General features: G+C 41.1%; 1 protein-coding gene across 3 annotated transcripts in view; it reads left to right on the forward strand.

Moving 5' to 3' along the window:
• The window catches only part of PARP6 (poly(ADP-ribose) polymerase family member 6), a 44,512-nt gene that overhangs the window by 21,624 nt on the left and 6,529 nt on the right, over positions 1 to 16,359 (forward strand). The window contains exons 11-19 of one of the 3 annotated variants that reach the window (XM_060755332.2): positions 479 to 574; positions 2,533 to 2,625; positions 3,612 to 3,737; positions 5,590 to 5,655; positions 5,744 to 5,811; positions 6,085 to 6,133; positions 7,816 to 7,928; positions 12,778 to 12,850; positions 14,506 to 14,575. In XM_060755332.2, the coding sequence (XP_060611315.1) occupies positions 479 to 574; positions 2,533 to 2,625; positions 3,612 to 3,737; positions 5,590 to 5,655; positions 5,744 to 5,811; positions 6,085 to 6,133; positions 7,816 to 7,928; positions 12,778 to 12,850; positions 14,506 to 14,575 (754 nt within the window). The remainder of the gene's footprint in view (positions 1 to 478; positions 575 to 2,532; positions 2,626 to 3,611; positions 3,738 to 5,589; positions 5,656 to 5,743; positions 5,812 to 6,084; positions 6,134 to 7,815; positions 7,929 to 12,777; positions 12,851 to 14,505; positions 14,576 to 16,359) is intronic. The other 2 variants (XM_060755334.2, XR_009630175.2) reach the window with 2 other exon arrangements.

Genomic DNA, 16,359 nt, shown 5'->3' on the forward strand with positions numbered 1-16,359 from the left:
CACTCAGAAGACAGCGTAATTCCAGACAGGAAACAACGCCTCCTAATAAAGAATTCCCCCAGGCAGCAATCAGCCAGGCTTTGAAGCTACAAAACCATTAAATCCTAATCAAGGTGGCCAATTGCAACATTTGCAGACAAGAGTTCTTTCTCCAACCCTGAGCATTCCACAGATATATAAACCCCACTTGCCTAGTTTCCAACAGACCCCTCAAACTCTGAGGATGCCTGCCATAGATGTGGGTGAAATGCCAGGAGAGAATGCTTCTGGAACATGGCCAGACAACCTGGAAAACTCACAGCAACCCAGTGATTCCAGAAATGAAAGCCTTCGAGAACACGTGTCAGACATTTTCCTAAAAGATTAGTTTCAATTGCAGGATGCTTGACACAAAGACCTTTTGTGCGCAAAGCATGCGATGGACCTTTGGATTTAGGCCGGATTCCCAAAAGTCATCGTTTCACCTTTTCCCACTTAGATTATGAAGTATGCAGAGCAGAGGATCCCTACGCTCAACGAATACTGTGTGGTGTGTGATGAGCAGCATGTCTTCCAAAATGGGTCCATGCTGAAGGTACGACATTTACCTTTCTGTGAGTTGATGCAAGTGAGTAGAGAGCAGCAGATTTGAGGAAAGTTCTTCTTTTGGGGGGAATTCTGGGAGCTATAGTCCATAAAAAGCAATATTTTCAAGGTCCTGAGCCAGGGAAGGTGACATTTGGGACAGATTTTGATCACAATGTGAAAAATCCCTGAGCCAACAAGCAACAGACAATTGTGTTCCTTTCATTGGGAGACTTGGTAGGATCTGTATAGAATCTGGGGGTTAAGATCTTAAAGATCTTTTATTAAAGAAGGAGAAGGGTTGGGCTTAGCACAGTGGGTTAAACCGGTAAGTTGCAGAAAATCCTGCCAAGCAAAAGGCAGTTCAAGCCCGGGTTGGAGTGAGCCAACCCGGGCTCACTCCAGCTTCTTTTCACCTAGCAGATCGAAAACAGAAATGTGAGTAGATAAATGGGTACCGCTTTAAGTGGGGAGGTAATAAAGAGGCACCCATAGGATGTGCTGATGATTCAATTGGAAGGACATCTACAGACGACAGAAAACCCTGCTGATCGAAAGGTTGGCAGTTCAATGCTGGGATGAGGTGAGCGCCTGCTTGTCAGCCCCAGCTTCTGCTCAGTCAGAAGATCGAAAATAGAAAGATGAGTAGATAAATGGGTACCACTTTAAGCTGGGAGGTAATAGAAAGGTGCCCATAAGGACATGCATGCGATTTGATCAGGAGGACGTCTATGGACAACAAAGCTCCTCGGCATGGATGATGGAACGACCGCACCTCCCCGTGACTGGAGTTGAGCACAGCCTCCAGATGCTGGAAATGGAAAAAGATGGGGAAACCTTTGTTTATGTATTGTCTGTCCTTGTTAATTATATAACGGCACTGAGCCGAAGAGCCAGGGTTGTCCAGAGACACCTCCAAGGTCATGTGGCCAGCATGACTGCATGGAGCGCCATTACTTTCCCGCTGGAGTGGTACCTATTGGTCTACTCACATTTGCATGTTTTCGAACTGCTAGGTTGGCAGAAACTGGGACTCCCCCGATTCCCCGGATTCCAACCGCCAACCTTTTGGTCAATAAGTTCAGCAGCTCAGTGCTTTAACCCACTGTGCCACTGGTTCAACCTTCAAAAGCCTTTTATGTTGAGTCAGGCTCACCAGACAATATTTTCAAACCATGAAAGGCAATAGATCACCATAGCCATAGATATTAATTTTCATCTTGCTCATGTGGACCACAAAGCGGTTTTCTCTGAAAATCCATAGATTGCAAAGCTCATAGAATAATTGTCAGGAGTCAATTTCTGATGGCATGAAGACATCACAAATTCCCTCTTTGACATCCTGACTGAATCATTCTGGCTGCCTCAATTCTCTCTCTGTGACATTTTGAAGCCAGCAGAGGACGCTGGGAACCTTGTATTGGAACTTGTGAAGCAACCAGCTCTAATAAGGAAACTGAGAAGAGGGGGGAGTTGGGCAGGAAAGGTGTATAAAAGGAAGTGGTGGTGGGAAAAAGTCAGTAGTGTCTTTCTTTGCTGCAGAGATACAAGCAATATATCCATTTCAAAGCAAAACCGGCTTGTGAGTGGTCATTTAATATTGCTATATAGATTCTACAGTCTTACAATAATAGAGTTGGGAGAGACTAAATGGACCATTTTGTCCAAGCCCTTTCTGCTGTGCAGGAAGAGCACAAAGTATCCCTGACAGGTGGCTACCCAGCTTCTGTTTAAAAGCCTCCAAGGAAGGAGCTCCCACCAGACTCCCAAGCAGAGAGTTCCACTGTTGAACAGCTCATATGGTCAGGAAAGGAATCTCTTTTCCTGCCATTTGAACCCACTCCCTGTCTTATGAATTATGGTCCTTCCTTAGTTGGCCTATGATGATGTCAAGGGTAGGTTCTTCTGGCATTCTTGGCCCCCCTTCTCTCTTTCCCATTCACTTTGTGCCTTCTTTTCTTTTCGTAGCCCGCTGTATGCACCCGGGAACTGTGCGTCTTCTCCTTCTACACTCTGGGAGTGATGTCTGGTGCTGCCGAAGAAGTGGCCACAGGAGCAGAGGTAAGCATGATAGGATGTTTCCCTCGTTTTTGACTTTTGTGGATTTAATAATTCACCGATTTGATTAGCATGTAATATGGGGAATGGGATGGGAAAGTTATTTTCCAATATTTCACTGGACTACTGCAGTGCACTCTACGTGGGGCTACCCTTGAAGATGGCCCGGAAATTACAACTTGTCCAACATTCGGCAGCCAGATTAATGACTGGGGCTAATTATAGGGAGCGGTTGATTCCCATGTTTAAGGAGTTCCACTGGCTGCCGTTTATTTTCCGGTCCCAGTTCAAGGTACAGGTTATCACCTACAAAGCCTTAAACGGTTTGGGACCCGCCTACCTTCATGACCGCATCTCTCTCCAAGTACCAACCCATGCCCTTAGATCTTTGGGGGAGGCCCTCCTTTCACCCCTACCAATCTCACAAGCTTGTCTTGTGGGCGCAAGGGAGAGAGCCTTCTCCTCTGTGGCTCCCCGACTTTAGAACTCATTACCTGGAGAGATCAGGAAAGCCCCTTCTCTAGAAACGTTCAAAAAGAACCTTAAAACCTGGCTCTTCCGCTGCGCCTTTGGCGACATATGACACTATTGCACCCCTGAACGCTCTTCCCACTGGAATACACGCCCTCCAAATGGGAAGTTTAGCTTCACAACTCTGTGTGTTTTTATGAGTTCCCTGCAAATTCTTGCTCCTATTTTTATCTCATTAGAATCTTTTTAATCGTTTTATCCTGTACATGTGGCCCGCACATTGTTATTGTGATTGTGCTTATTGGAATGCTATTTTATGACTATGTTTCTTCTTTTATGTAATTTTGATGATGTTTGTTGTTTATGCTCTGGTTTTATTTTGCTGTAATGTTGTCCAGGCTTGGCCTCATGTAAGCTGCTCCAAGTCTCCATTGGGGAGATGGTGGTGGGGTATAAATAAAGATGATGATGATGATGATGATGATGATGATGATTATTATTGGTGGCCTCCCTTTCAGGTAGTAGACCTCCTGGTGGCCATGTGCCGAGCAGCCCTGGAGTCCCCACGGAAGAGCATCATCTTTGAGCCTTATCCCTCCGTTGTTGACCCCAGTGACCCGAAGACCCTTGCCTTCAACCCCAAGGTTGGTTTGAGTCTGAAGCCTATGGTAGGATTTGTCCAAATATTGGGAAAGTTCTCTCAAAACTACCCAACCAGCTGTAATACAACCTCTAACACGTGTTGCAGCTGCTGATCAATTTTTTTAACTCTATATTAATTAATCAATATATTAATTAATATATCAGTGAATGTATATTGTATATTAATTGATATTATATAATATTATATATTTTATTATATAACTAGCCATCCCCTGCCACACGTTGCTGTGGCCCAGTCTGTGTATATATGTTTTGTGTGTGTATATGTGAATATATGTGTGTGTATATGTTTGTGTATAAGTGTATATATGTTTGTGTATATATGTAGATTTGCGCATGCGTTGTAATGTAATTTTTGTTTTTTGGCTTTTTACGTCTCTTCTGCTGTGTTTTTCAGTGTTTATATGAGTGATGGTCACTCGTTGGCCTGATAGTGTCTTGTATCCAAATTTGATGTCAATTGGTCTTGTGGTTTTTGAGTTATGTTAATCCCACAAACGAACATTACATTTTTATTTATATAGACTAGCTGTCCCGTGCCACGCATTGCTGTGGCCCAGTCTGTGTACATGTGTTTTGTGTGTGTGTATATGTGGGTGTATATATTTGTGTATGTGTGTTTGCATATATATATATGTGGTTTTGTGCATGCGTTGTAACATAATTTTTATTTTTTGGTTTTTTAAGTCTCTTCTACTGTGTTTTTCAGTGTTTATGTGAGTGATGGTCACTTGTTGGCCTGAGAGGTGTCTTGTGTCCAAATTTGGCGTCAATTCATCCAATGGTTTTTGAGTTATGTTAATCCCACAAACAAACATTATGTTTTTTTATATGGATGTAATATATTACATATAATATATTAATTATTATATTAATTATTGATTAATTCATATGTTATTTAAGAACTATATGGCCATGTTCTAGAGGCATTATCTCCTGACGTTTTGCCTGCATCTGTGGCAAGCAACCTCAGATGTAGTGAGGCTACCTCTGAGGATGCTTGCCATAGATGCAGGCGAAACATCAGGAGATAATGCCTCTAGAACATGGCCATATAGCCCGAAAAAACCTACAACAACCCAGTGATTCCGGCCATGGAAGCCTTCAACAATACATATGTTATTTAAATTTGTTATCTGGTCCATGTTTATTGTGAATGCAGTAAATTAACTGAGCAGGGGAATTCCAGACAAGAATTAATCAGGGCCAGCTAACACCTCCCAACAAAGAATTCCCCCAGGCAGCAATCAGACAGGCTTTGCAGCTGCAAGACCATTAAATAGTAACCAAGGTGGTCAGTTGCAACATTCACACTTGCCTCCAGTGAACAAGAGTTCTTTCTCCCACCCTAGATATTGCACAGATATATAAACCCCACTGTGTTCAACAGACCTCATATTATCTGCCTGCCATAGATGTGGGCAAAACATCAGGAGAGAATGCTTCTAGAATATGGCCATATAGCCTGGAAAACTCACAGCAACCTAGTGATTCTGGCCATGAAAGCATACGACAACACATTTAACTGAGATCTCTGGTCAGCAAACAGAAACATTATATATCTGGCTGTCTTTGCCGGTATCTCTGAGTCACTGCTTGGAAAGTTACTTTTTGGAAGAACCGATATAATGATATGCTAAGCCATCCAAGACTGAGCAGTGGTGGGATACTGTCTGGAAACCAGACCTCTGATATATGCTAATATGGAAGGAAAATGAACTCCAGAGCATATTTTCCATGTGCTCAGCTCTTCCCCACAGGGGCCACGTGGCTTCCTGATAATGGATCAGTCATTAACCTGTTCACATCCACTTTCCTTCTATTGACCCACAGAAAAAAAATTACGAGAGGCTGCAGAAAGCTCTGGACAGTGTCATGTCCATCCGCGAAATGACTCAAGTAGGTACCAATACATTCATTCTCATTTCTGCTTCTGCTCATACTTTTGGACACAGCTGTAACGTCTTCTGCGGTTCTCTCCCCACAGGGTTCGTACCTGGAAATCAAGAAACAAATGGATAAGTTGGACCCTCTGGCTCACCCCCTCCTGCAATGGTAAGGCAGCAGGAGACGTAGTCATGCAGCGATTACTGGGAGGTTGTTGTTGAGGGCACAGAGCTTTCATTGCATTTGTTGTCAGAGCTTCTGTTGCATCCCAAATGCCACTGCATTCTCACACAGTTGGTCTAATAGTCTATTTCCCTGTATCGGGTAGTAGGATACTCACTCCTAGAAGCAAAGTCATCCTTCTTGTGTAGATTGCTGATGTCCAGGGGCTGCAGAGGCACATCTTCTCCAATGTTTAGATAATCTCTTCATTCTCCTTAGGATCATCTCCAGCAACCGGTCCCACATTGTCAAGCTACCTCTCAGCAGGGTAAGTGGCCACTCCTTCTTTTCCCTTCCCCTTAAACAGAGTGAGAAATTCCGGTAAAACGTCACTGCTCTGCTTAGTGCGCATAACTTAATCCACAGCATCTCGTCTCTGATGAAAAGGACTAAATGTGTCTACTAGGCATGGTTAGGTTCAGTCGGAACCTTCATAATTCGGAATAAATTCGGAAAAATTACCTTTTTGAAGCAATTTTGAACTTTTTTAGGAAACGGGAAGTCCCTTTGCCCTTCTGAAGCTTGTCTCGCCATTTTTCTTCTGACTCAGGAAGTGAGTTGGAAAAGATTCTGGTCCCTGGCCTTGGCTCAAGCCAGAGAAGCCAAGTTAAAACCAGGGAAGGATGAATTTCCTCCCTTTGCTTTCCCCGCTTCTGGCTCAAGCCAGACAAGCCAGTTTCAAACTGGGGAAGGATGAATTTCCTCCCTTTGCTTTCTCTCGCTTCTGACTCAATCCAGAGAAGCCGGTTTTAAACGAGGGAGGTATGAATTTCCTCCTTTTGCTTTCCCTGCTTCTGGCTCAAGCCAGAGAAGCCAGGTTTAAACCGGGGAAGGATGAATTTCCTCCGATTGCTTTTCCCCACTTCTGGTTCAAGCCAGAGAAGCCAGATATAAACCAGGGAAGGATGAATTTCCTCCGATTGCTTTTCCTGCTTCTGGCTCAAGCCAGAGAAGCCAGTTTTAAAGCCAGAGAAGCCAGACATAAACCAGGGAAGGGTGAATTTCCTCCCTTTGCTTTCCCCGCTTCTGGCTCAAGCCAGAGAACCCAGTTTTAAAGCCAGAGAAGCCAAGCCAGAGAAGCCAGTTTTAAAGCCAGGGAAGACAGATACAAACCAGGGAAGGATGAATTTCCTCCCTTTGCTTTCTCCCGCTTCTGGCTCAAGCCAGAGAAGCCGGTTTTAAACGAGGGAGGGATGAATTTCCTCCCTTTGCTTTTCCCCGCTTCTGGCTCAAGCCAGAGAAGCCAGTTTTAAACCGGGGAAGGATGAATTCCCTCCCTTTGCTTTCTCCCGCTTCTGGCTCAAGCCAGAGAAGCCGGTTTTAAACGAGGGAGGGATGAATTTCCTCCCTTTGCTTTTCCCCGCTTCTGGCTCAAGCCAGAGAAGCCAGTTTTAAACCGGGGAAGGATGAATTCCCTCCCTTTGCTTTCCCTGCTTCTGGCTCAAGCCAGAGAAGTCAGTTTTAAACCAGAGAAGAAAGGAATTTCCTCACCTTGCTTTCCCCCGCTCCTGGAGTAAAACAACTACTTTCGAAGTAAAGACCACCCAATGAAACAGGAAAGAACACTTTCAAACCATTAAACGAAAGGATTAGGACGTTTTGAAAGTTTCGAACATTTTTTCTGTGAAAATCGGTATTGACTTCAGAATTGAACCACCAGAGCCCTCTACATCCGAAACATGTTCTGAACCATTTTTTTTAATCAAACAAGCCTAGTGTCTACGTTATTGATTGTTTTTCACGTTCATGAGGGTCTTGTGCCCAGTGGATGTGGAAGGCACTCTGTATTAACACTATGAATAAAAAGGCAGAGTTGAAATGGTTTGTAACATAACTTCCTTGCATGATGGTCCTCTCCTTTCTTTCTTTCTCTCTCTTTCTCTCTCTGCTTTTCTTCCCTCTCTTGCCCCCCTGCCTTTCCCTTTCTTGCGGATCTGTTTCCTTTGGTAGCAGCTGAAATTTATGCACACCTCACATCAGTTCCTCCTGCTGAGCAGCCCTCCTGCCAAGGAGGCTCGCTTTCGAACAGCCAAGAAGTTGTACGGCAGCACTTTTGCTTTCCAGTAAGTCTTCACGGCCTTCGGCAGCCCTTCGTTCAAACAGCACCTCTTTTTTTTTAATGAATAAATTTTATTGAATTATCTACTAAATACAACGAAAGAGGGAGAACATTCAAAAGAAGATAGAACAGTACAGAAGAAAGAAAAATTATAAAAACTATAATAAAAATAAGAAAAAAAATAGAAAAAAAATACAATAATAAAAATAAAAAGGGTTGACTTCCATCTCCTCATCAGGTGTTGTGTCTCCAAAAACCAAATTGTTCTCTTTACCTTAAAATAAAACTCTTAATTACTTTCTTCTTTCTCGTAGTTGTCATAAAGTGTCCAATCTGTCCTCTTTATCGGATTTCCAGTATTTTTTTTCAACAAAAAAGTTAGTTCATCCATCTCTCTTATTTCTCTGATTTTTCCAAGCCATTCTTCCTTAGTAGGAATACTATTCTGTTTCCAAATTTTTGCTAGAGTAATTCTGGCTGCCGTCGTAATATAAGTAAAGAGTCTATCCTCATTTTCTTGTAATTGTAAATCCAAGTCTGTAAAACCTAACAGGTAATATTCTGGTTTCTTCTTAAAGATTCTTTTCAGAATTTTTTGTAATTCTTCATGTACCATAGACCAATACTTCCCTATTTCTTTGCATGTCCACCACATATGGTAAAAGGTACCAATCTGTTGGCAACCTTTCCAGCACTTATCAGAGGAGTTTTTATTCATTAAAGATAATTTCTTTGGAGTGGTGTACCATCTGTGGAACATTTTTATCCAATTTTCTCTTAGGTCTGTTGCATACACATATTTCAACTTTTTGTTCCGCATCTGTTCCCATTCTTTAAATTGTATAGGCCTTCTTATATTTTCTGCCCATTTTATCATACATGATTTCACTTGTTCACATTCCGTTAGCTAGTTCAAGAGTGTATTATAGATAACTGCAATTACTTTTTTCTTTAAATTCAGGATTTTATCCCAAATTGTTTCTTCCCACATAAAGCCTATCTTATTATCTTGCTTAATATATTCTTTCATCTGTAAATAGTGCAGCCATGTCAAGTTAACATTTTTTTCTTTTAAATGTTGATAAGATTTAATCTCCGCTGTCTTCTCTATCAAAATGTCTTTATATGTTAACCATGCTCTCCATCCCAATAGTCTTCTTTGATGTGCCTCCATTGGAGATACCCATAGAGGCGTTTTTATTATAAAAGTAATTCTTGTATTTCGTCCATACTCTTATCAAGGATGCCCTTACGAAATGATTTCCAAATTTTTTTTATTTTTTTTCTCTGTCATACCACGTATAGGCATGCCATCCTACTCGTAAGTCATGTCCTTCTAAATTCAAACCTTTTTCGTTTCCTAACAACATCCAATCTCTTATCCATAAGAGGGCGCATGCATCATGATATGCTTTTAGGTCTGGGAACCCTAGTCCACCTCTTGTTTTTTTATCGATTAAATTTAAATATTTAATTCTAGGTCTTTTTCCATTCCACACAAATTTCAGTAATTCTTTGTTCCAATTCTTAAAAATTACTTGATTTCTGATTACTGGTATGTTTTGAAATAAAAACAATAACTTTGGTAGTATATTCATTTTAACTAATGCTATTCTTCCTAAAAGGGATAGTTTCAGTGATTTCCATTTTTTAAGGTCTTTCTGTATCTTACTCCAAATAAATTCGTAGTTATTTTTCAACAATTGTCCATTCTTTGCAGTTATCCAGATTCCTAGATATCTTAATTTTTTAACAATCTCCATTCCTGTAGCTTTTATTATTTTCTCCTGATGTTCCACCTTTACATTTTTTGTTAAAATTTTGGTTTTTCCCTTGTTAATTTTGAAGCCTGCCACTCTTCCAAATTCATACAACTTCTTTATCCAGCTCTCCAAATTGTTTATTGGGTCTCCTACAATTCCTAGTAAATCATCCGCGAAGGCTTTAATCTTGTATTCATATTTTCCTACTTTTACACCTTTAAGTTCAAACAGCGCCTCTTGATTTTCGACCCTTGTCACTGTTAGGGAAAACTACCCTAAATATAGCAGAGCATCCAGAAAGATAAACAGGATACCAAAGTTTGAGCATCAGCTCAGAGCAAGCAAAGCGTGAATTGCTGTGTGATGCGGCTATAAAGAATTTAGAGCTTAGGCAGGCAAAGATGCAGAGTCTGATCTTAAAAAATCACAAAAGGTTTATTTACAATAATAAGAAACAGCTGCATTTCTTAATAGTAAAGAACTGGGTCCGAGCTACTCTGACACCCATGTCTTCTAAGGTTTGAAAGAGAGGGAAAAACTATCCAAGCACTATATCTCTCTGACACACATGCAGAGAGAGATCTCAAAGCACACAGCACATACAAAGATGTAAGAAACAGAAGTCAGATTAACAAAGGCTTGCTGTAGAAAAGTATCCATTCGACGAGGGTTGAATGAAAAGTAATGCCTCCACCTTCGTAACTTCTCAAGAGATGGAAGTACTGGTATGCGGCAGGTACTGGCTTGCTCAGTAGACTCTCCTCTACAGTTCCATTTTGGCAGGAAACCTTAGCATTGAACGGTTGTGTTGTTAAAGTGTAAAGTATGGAACCCTGCACAAACGGTCAGTCAATGTGACTTAAGCAAGTATGCGGCAGGTACTGGCTTGCTCAGTAGACTCTCCTCTACAGTTCCATTTTGGCAGGAAACCTTACCATGGAACAGTTGTGTTGTTGAAGTGCAAAGTATGGAATCCTGCACAGACAGTCAGTCAATGCGACTTAAGCAACATATGCGGCAGGTACTGGCTTGCTCAGTAGACTCTCTCTACAGTTCCATTTTGGCGGGAAACCTTACCATGGAACGGTTGTGTTGTTGAAGTGCAAAGAAGTGCAAAGCTTCTGTCAGAGTGCAACAGAAGCTTTGAAGCTTAGAAGAATGGACACTTTGAGACTTCAGTAAAAGCAAATGTATAGCTTTACTGAATAGAGCAAATATACAGCACATACTTGCGTTGACGCCCAACCAAGAAAAACAGAAACAAGACAAAAACATCGAAGTAAGAAGGACGAAAAAAAATCTTATCTCTGGATCCTCCCTAAGCATTTCAGGCATACTCAGGGTCACAACTTCACAGTTCATTAGAGGCTTGACTGATTAACCCTTTCAGAGTCAATACGCTCTCTGCTAATGCAATCAGGTTACGTTCACAGGCATTACACAAAATTATATTTAAATATTCACATTACACTAATCTTACATTAACAATATGGAACCCTGTGCAGACTGTTGGTCAATGCGACTTAAGCAACATGCAGTCATTGAATTCTTGACAGCAGAAGGTGTCACCCCAAAAGATTAATCAAAGAATGCAAGCTGTTGATGGTGATTGTGTTGAGTAAGTTTAAAGAGGTTGAGGTGGGAACATCTGACTTGCGTGACAAACAAAGAGTTGGATGTCCTGTGACAGCAACCACTGAGTTTCACAAGCAAAAGGTTGACAGATTGATTCAGGATGATCATCATATCACTCAGAGAGAAATTTCCGGCATAATAGGCATTTCACAAGAAAGTGTGGGTCACATTATTGCTTTGCTTGGCTATCGGAAGATCTGTGCACAATGGGTACCCAGGATGAGAGAACTGTGAGATGCTGGTTGCGGAAACAGAGTGTCAACATCTTATGTGACAGCTTCAGAAAACTTGTTCATTGTTGGCAGAAAGGTATCCAATTGTCTGGTGATTATATGGAAAAGTGAATCGTGGTTGTTCATCGTTGGCAGAAATGTATCCAATCGTCTGGTGATTATGTGGAAAAGTGAATAGTGGTAGTTAAAGAGCACATTCTAAGGATTATTTCTGCGATTGATTTATTAAAATATTCCCATCCAAACCCAAGTAACGAAGGTGGAGGCATTACTTTTCATTCAACACTTGTACACAAGCAATCAGAATGAGAGCAGAAACAGAGAGGAGAGAAGGAGTAGATACATTCCCAACTGTCATACAGGAGGCATGGGGAAAGGGAAACCCTTAGACTATACTAAACCAAGTGCTCCTCATTGAGGACTTAAGACTTGGGCAATGTGGGGTTGAATTCCAACAGTCACTACTGGAGCATTTTGAAATATAAACCATAAAAATGTTGCCATGAGAAGGCATCCCAACCAGTGAGACATGACCAGAACTTAAGGAAATCCCATTATTATTATTATTATTATTATTATTATTATTATTATTATTATTCACCTTGAATCCTCCAACCACTGATGTGGAAGATTCTGTAAGTTGTTGTCCAAAAAGAACAGGTTATTGTCACCTGTAAAGTAGGTCATGCTAAACAGAATGCCATTTAGCGTGTCCTACTTTACAGGTGACAATGTGCTTTTTGATGGGCTGCCAAAAGACAATCTTTTGTTTGAAACGGTTGCAATTTCAGTGGATTGATCCACTCAAGCCGCGCAGATCCATCTCTGAATCACGTAATTCAGAGATGGGCTTTTGAGAGACATATAACCCACCAATGAAGCTTTCTCCCACATACACACATAAAATAAAATATAATAAAATAAAATACAAAACAAAACAATGGGTTTTCTGGGGCTGAGAGTGTGTGACTTGCTCAATTACACTCAGCAAGTTAAATTTTGTTTTGTTTTGTATTTATTTTATTTTATTTTATTTTATTTTATGTGTGTATGTGGGAGAGGGCTTCACTGGTGAGTTATGTGTCTCTCAAAAGCTCATCTCTGAATTATGTGATTGTATAATGTAGGTATGGATTCTGCACATGGATGTGCCTGGTCTTGCACGCCATTCTGTGGTTGGGAACATGAGGGATAAGCTTGAATGATTTCTTTCTCCTTGCAGTGGCTCTCATATTGAGAACTGGCACTCCATCCTGCGCAACGGGCTGGTCAATGCATCCTACACTAAATTACAGGTAAGGAAACCTCCAAACTCCTACCTGTGCTTCAGTTAAAACAATCCGCCAAGGCGCCGAGCTTCCTGGACATTTTTTTAGGTTTCTCCCTGGCACCTCTTGCTCAGGCCAGATTCAGACAAATAAAGGCAAAGGCTTCTCCTTTCATTTCCAGCTTTAGAGCTCATTTTGGCCATGTTGGAGTGCAGCCAGCTTCCATGTAGGATGCCTTTGACATCTCTCTGTGAGCCGATGCCAATATGGTGATGCCCAAAGCCTGCTAATGACTGAACTACTGGCCAACCATATCAGAGACTCATATAATAATAAATACATATTTATATTCCGCCCTTCTCCCTGTGGGGACTCAGAGCGGATTACAGTGTAAACAGATACCTGCAAACATTCAGTGCCTTGTTACGATACAATGCGACACACAAAAACAAACAAAGCAAAGGCTTCTCCTTTCATTTCCGGCTTTGGAGGCAGTGCACATCTCTGACTCTGGGCGAGGTACTGTTCTCCATTTCCAAGCCGAGGAGCCTGTGTTGTCACCTCCTGGTCACGTGACCAGCATGACTGCTTGGAGCGTCTTATGCCTTTCCAGCAACACACAAACACAAACAAAGGCAAAGGCTTCTCCTTTCATTTCCGGCTTTGGAGGCGGTGCACCTCTCTGGCTCTGGCGAGGTGCTGTTCTCCATTTCCAAGCCAAGGAGTCTGTGTTGTCACCTACTGATCGTGTGACTGGCATGACTGCATGGAGTGTCTTATGCCTTTCCAGTGACATACAAACACAAAGGCAAAGGCTTCTCCCATCATTTTTGGCTTTGGAGGCGGTGCACCTCTCTGGCTCTGGGGAGGTGCTGTTCTCCATTTCCAAGCCGAGGAGCCTGTGTTGTCACCTACTGATCGTGTGACTGGCATGACTATTTGGAGCGTCTTATGCCTTTCCAGCAACACACAAACAAAGGCAAAGGCTTCTCCTATCATTTCTGGCTTTGGAGATGGTGCTCATCTTTGGTTCTGGGGGAGGTGCTATTCTCCATTTCCAAGCCAAGGAGACTGCGTTGTCACCTCCTGGACGTGTGACCGGCATGACTGCTTGGAGCATCTTATGCCTTTCCTGCCAAAGCAATACCTATTTATTTACTCACATTTTTATGTTTTTGAACTGCTAGGTTGGTAGGAGCTAGGGCTAACAATGGGAGCTCACCCCATCCCACAGATTCGAACTGCCAACCCTCAGGTCAGCAGTTCAGCAGCACAAGGGTTTAACCCACGGCTCCATAGAAGCATAGAGTTGGAAGAGACCACAGAGGCCGTCCAGTCCAGCCCCCTCCCATAGACAGTCAAAGCACCCTCGACAGATGGCCATTCAGCCTGTACTCCAGAGAGCACCAGTCAGCATTGTGCTCCTCATATTTGGAAGGCATCTCCATGCTTTGTGGGATTATTCTTTTGCACCAATTTGTATTGCCAACTTTCTGATGATCCTACTGACTGGTGATGATCGTATAGGCTGTGAGGGAGATCAGGCTGAAGGCTCAACATTCAGTCCCAACTGGGTAGATACTACAGATCTTGGGGTCAGCCTGTGTCTCCCACGGCCTGCCCTGGTCTTTTTTTTTTTTTTGTGGTTCACTTTGTGGCTCACATTGGTGTTTTTCTGCAAGCTGCATGGAGCAGCCTATGGCAAAGGCATCTATCTGAGCCCCATCTCCAGTATTTCCTTTGGATATTCAGGTAAGCGGCTCTCTCTTCGTCCCTCATCTGTCAGTGCACCCTTTGTCCTGCAGACATGCCTGCCTTGCATCCAAGAGCCGCTCCCACCCACTTCCATCTGTGTTTTTCATCCGGGTGAGCTTCTGACACTCTGTATGGGAAAAGGGGACCATGAATGCTATGTACCTGTCTATCTCATTTCCTGCTGCGGGTCCAAAAACATTGCAAATTGCTTCGATTCAGCTTACCTGGGCTTGTTCAACAGCAAGGATGACTTGTCTTGTTTACCCTCTGTGTACATCTCCATTCTATGGCGAGGGCTGCTTGCCGACATTCATCTTCAGCAAACTGGTGGCACTTGATGTTTCTTCCATCCCTATTATTATTATTATGATTATTATTGTTATTATTGTTATTATTGAGTACAAAAGCACAGTATGTCACAGCAAACGAGATCTATATGCTGGATTTCGTATCACAAAATCACAAGTCGAACACTTCCCAAGCATCTAAGACCATGTGATGTATTTTCGAATGATGCGTGCAGATCCAAGTCAGGTGGCCTTTTGCAGTTGACAGATCGTGATTTTGTCTATGTTTATTGTTTCCAAATGCCAACTGAGATCTTTTGGCACGGCACCCACTGTGCTGATGACCACTGCGACCACCTGGACTGGTTTATGCCAGAGGCCTTTGCAGTTCGGTTTTGAAGTCCTGATAACGGCTGAGTTATATTATTATTATTATTATTATTATTATTATTATTATTATTATTATAAACCTAACAAGATGAGTCCACAGCAGACAAGATCACTCTGCTGGCTGTATTATTATTATTATTATTATTATTATTATTATTATTATTATTATTATTATTATAATAATAAACCTAACAAGATTACTTCACAGCAAACAAGATCACTATGCTGGTTTTTGTATTGGATCACACGTCGGACACTTCCCAAGTGTCTAGGACTGTGTGATGTATAAATAGAATAAAACAATAAATGTAATAGTAACAATAATAAATAGAGTAAAATAATAAATGTAACAATAATAAATAGAGTAAAAAATGTAACAATAATAGAGTAAAATAATAACTGTAATAATAGTAATAGAGTAAAATAATAAATGTAATAATAATAATAATAGGGTAAAATATTAAATGTAATAATAATAGAGTAAAATATTAAATGTAATAATAATAATAGAGTAAAATAATAAATGCTATAAAATAATAATAGGGTAAAATATTAAATGTAATAATAATAGAGTAAAATATTAAATGTAATAATAATAATAGAGTAAAATAATAAATGCTATAAAATAATAATAATAATAATAATAATAATAGAGTAAAATAATGTAATTGTAATCTATATAAATAAAAATGTAATGTTCATTTGTGGGATTAACATAACCCAGGAACCACGGGACGAATTGACATTAAATTTTGACACAATACACCTAACAGTCCAATGAGTGTTCATCACCCCTAAAAATACAACCCCACCCAGCAGAACAGACTTAAAACCCCAAAAATCCACCATTTATACACACAAACACACTCATATACATAAACACATACACACATACATACACATACGTATATATATACCCAAACACACACAAATATACACTCACATACATCTGCATACACACATATATACATATATACATGCACACACAAATATACAAATGCACCCATACATACACACATATATAAACACAAATATGCATATAGACAAGTACATACATATACACAATATACATATACACATATAAACACACATATATATACACAC

The sequence above is a fragment of the Anolis sagrei genome, chromosome 9 (assembly GCF_037176765.1).
Source record: "Anolis sagrei isolate rAnoSag1 chromosome 9, rAnoSag1.mat, whole genome shotgun sequence".
Lineage (NCBI taxonomy): Eukaryota > Metazoa > Chordata > Lepidosauria > Squamata > Dactyloidae > Anolis > Anolis sagrei.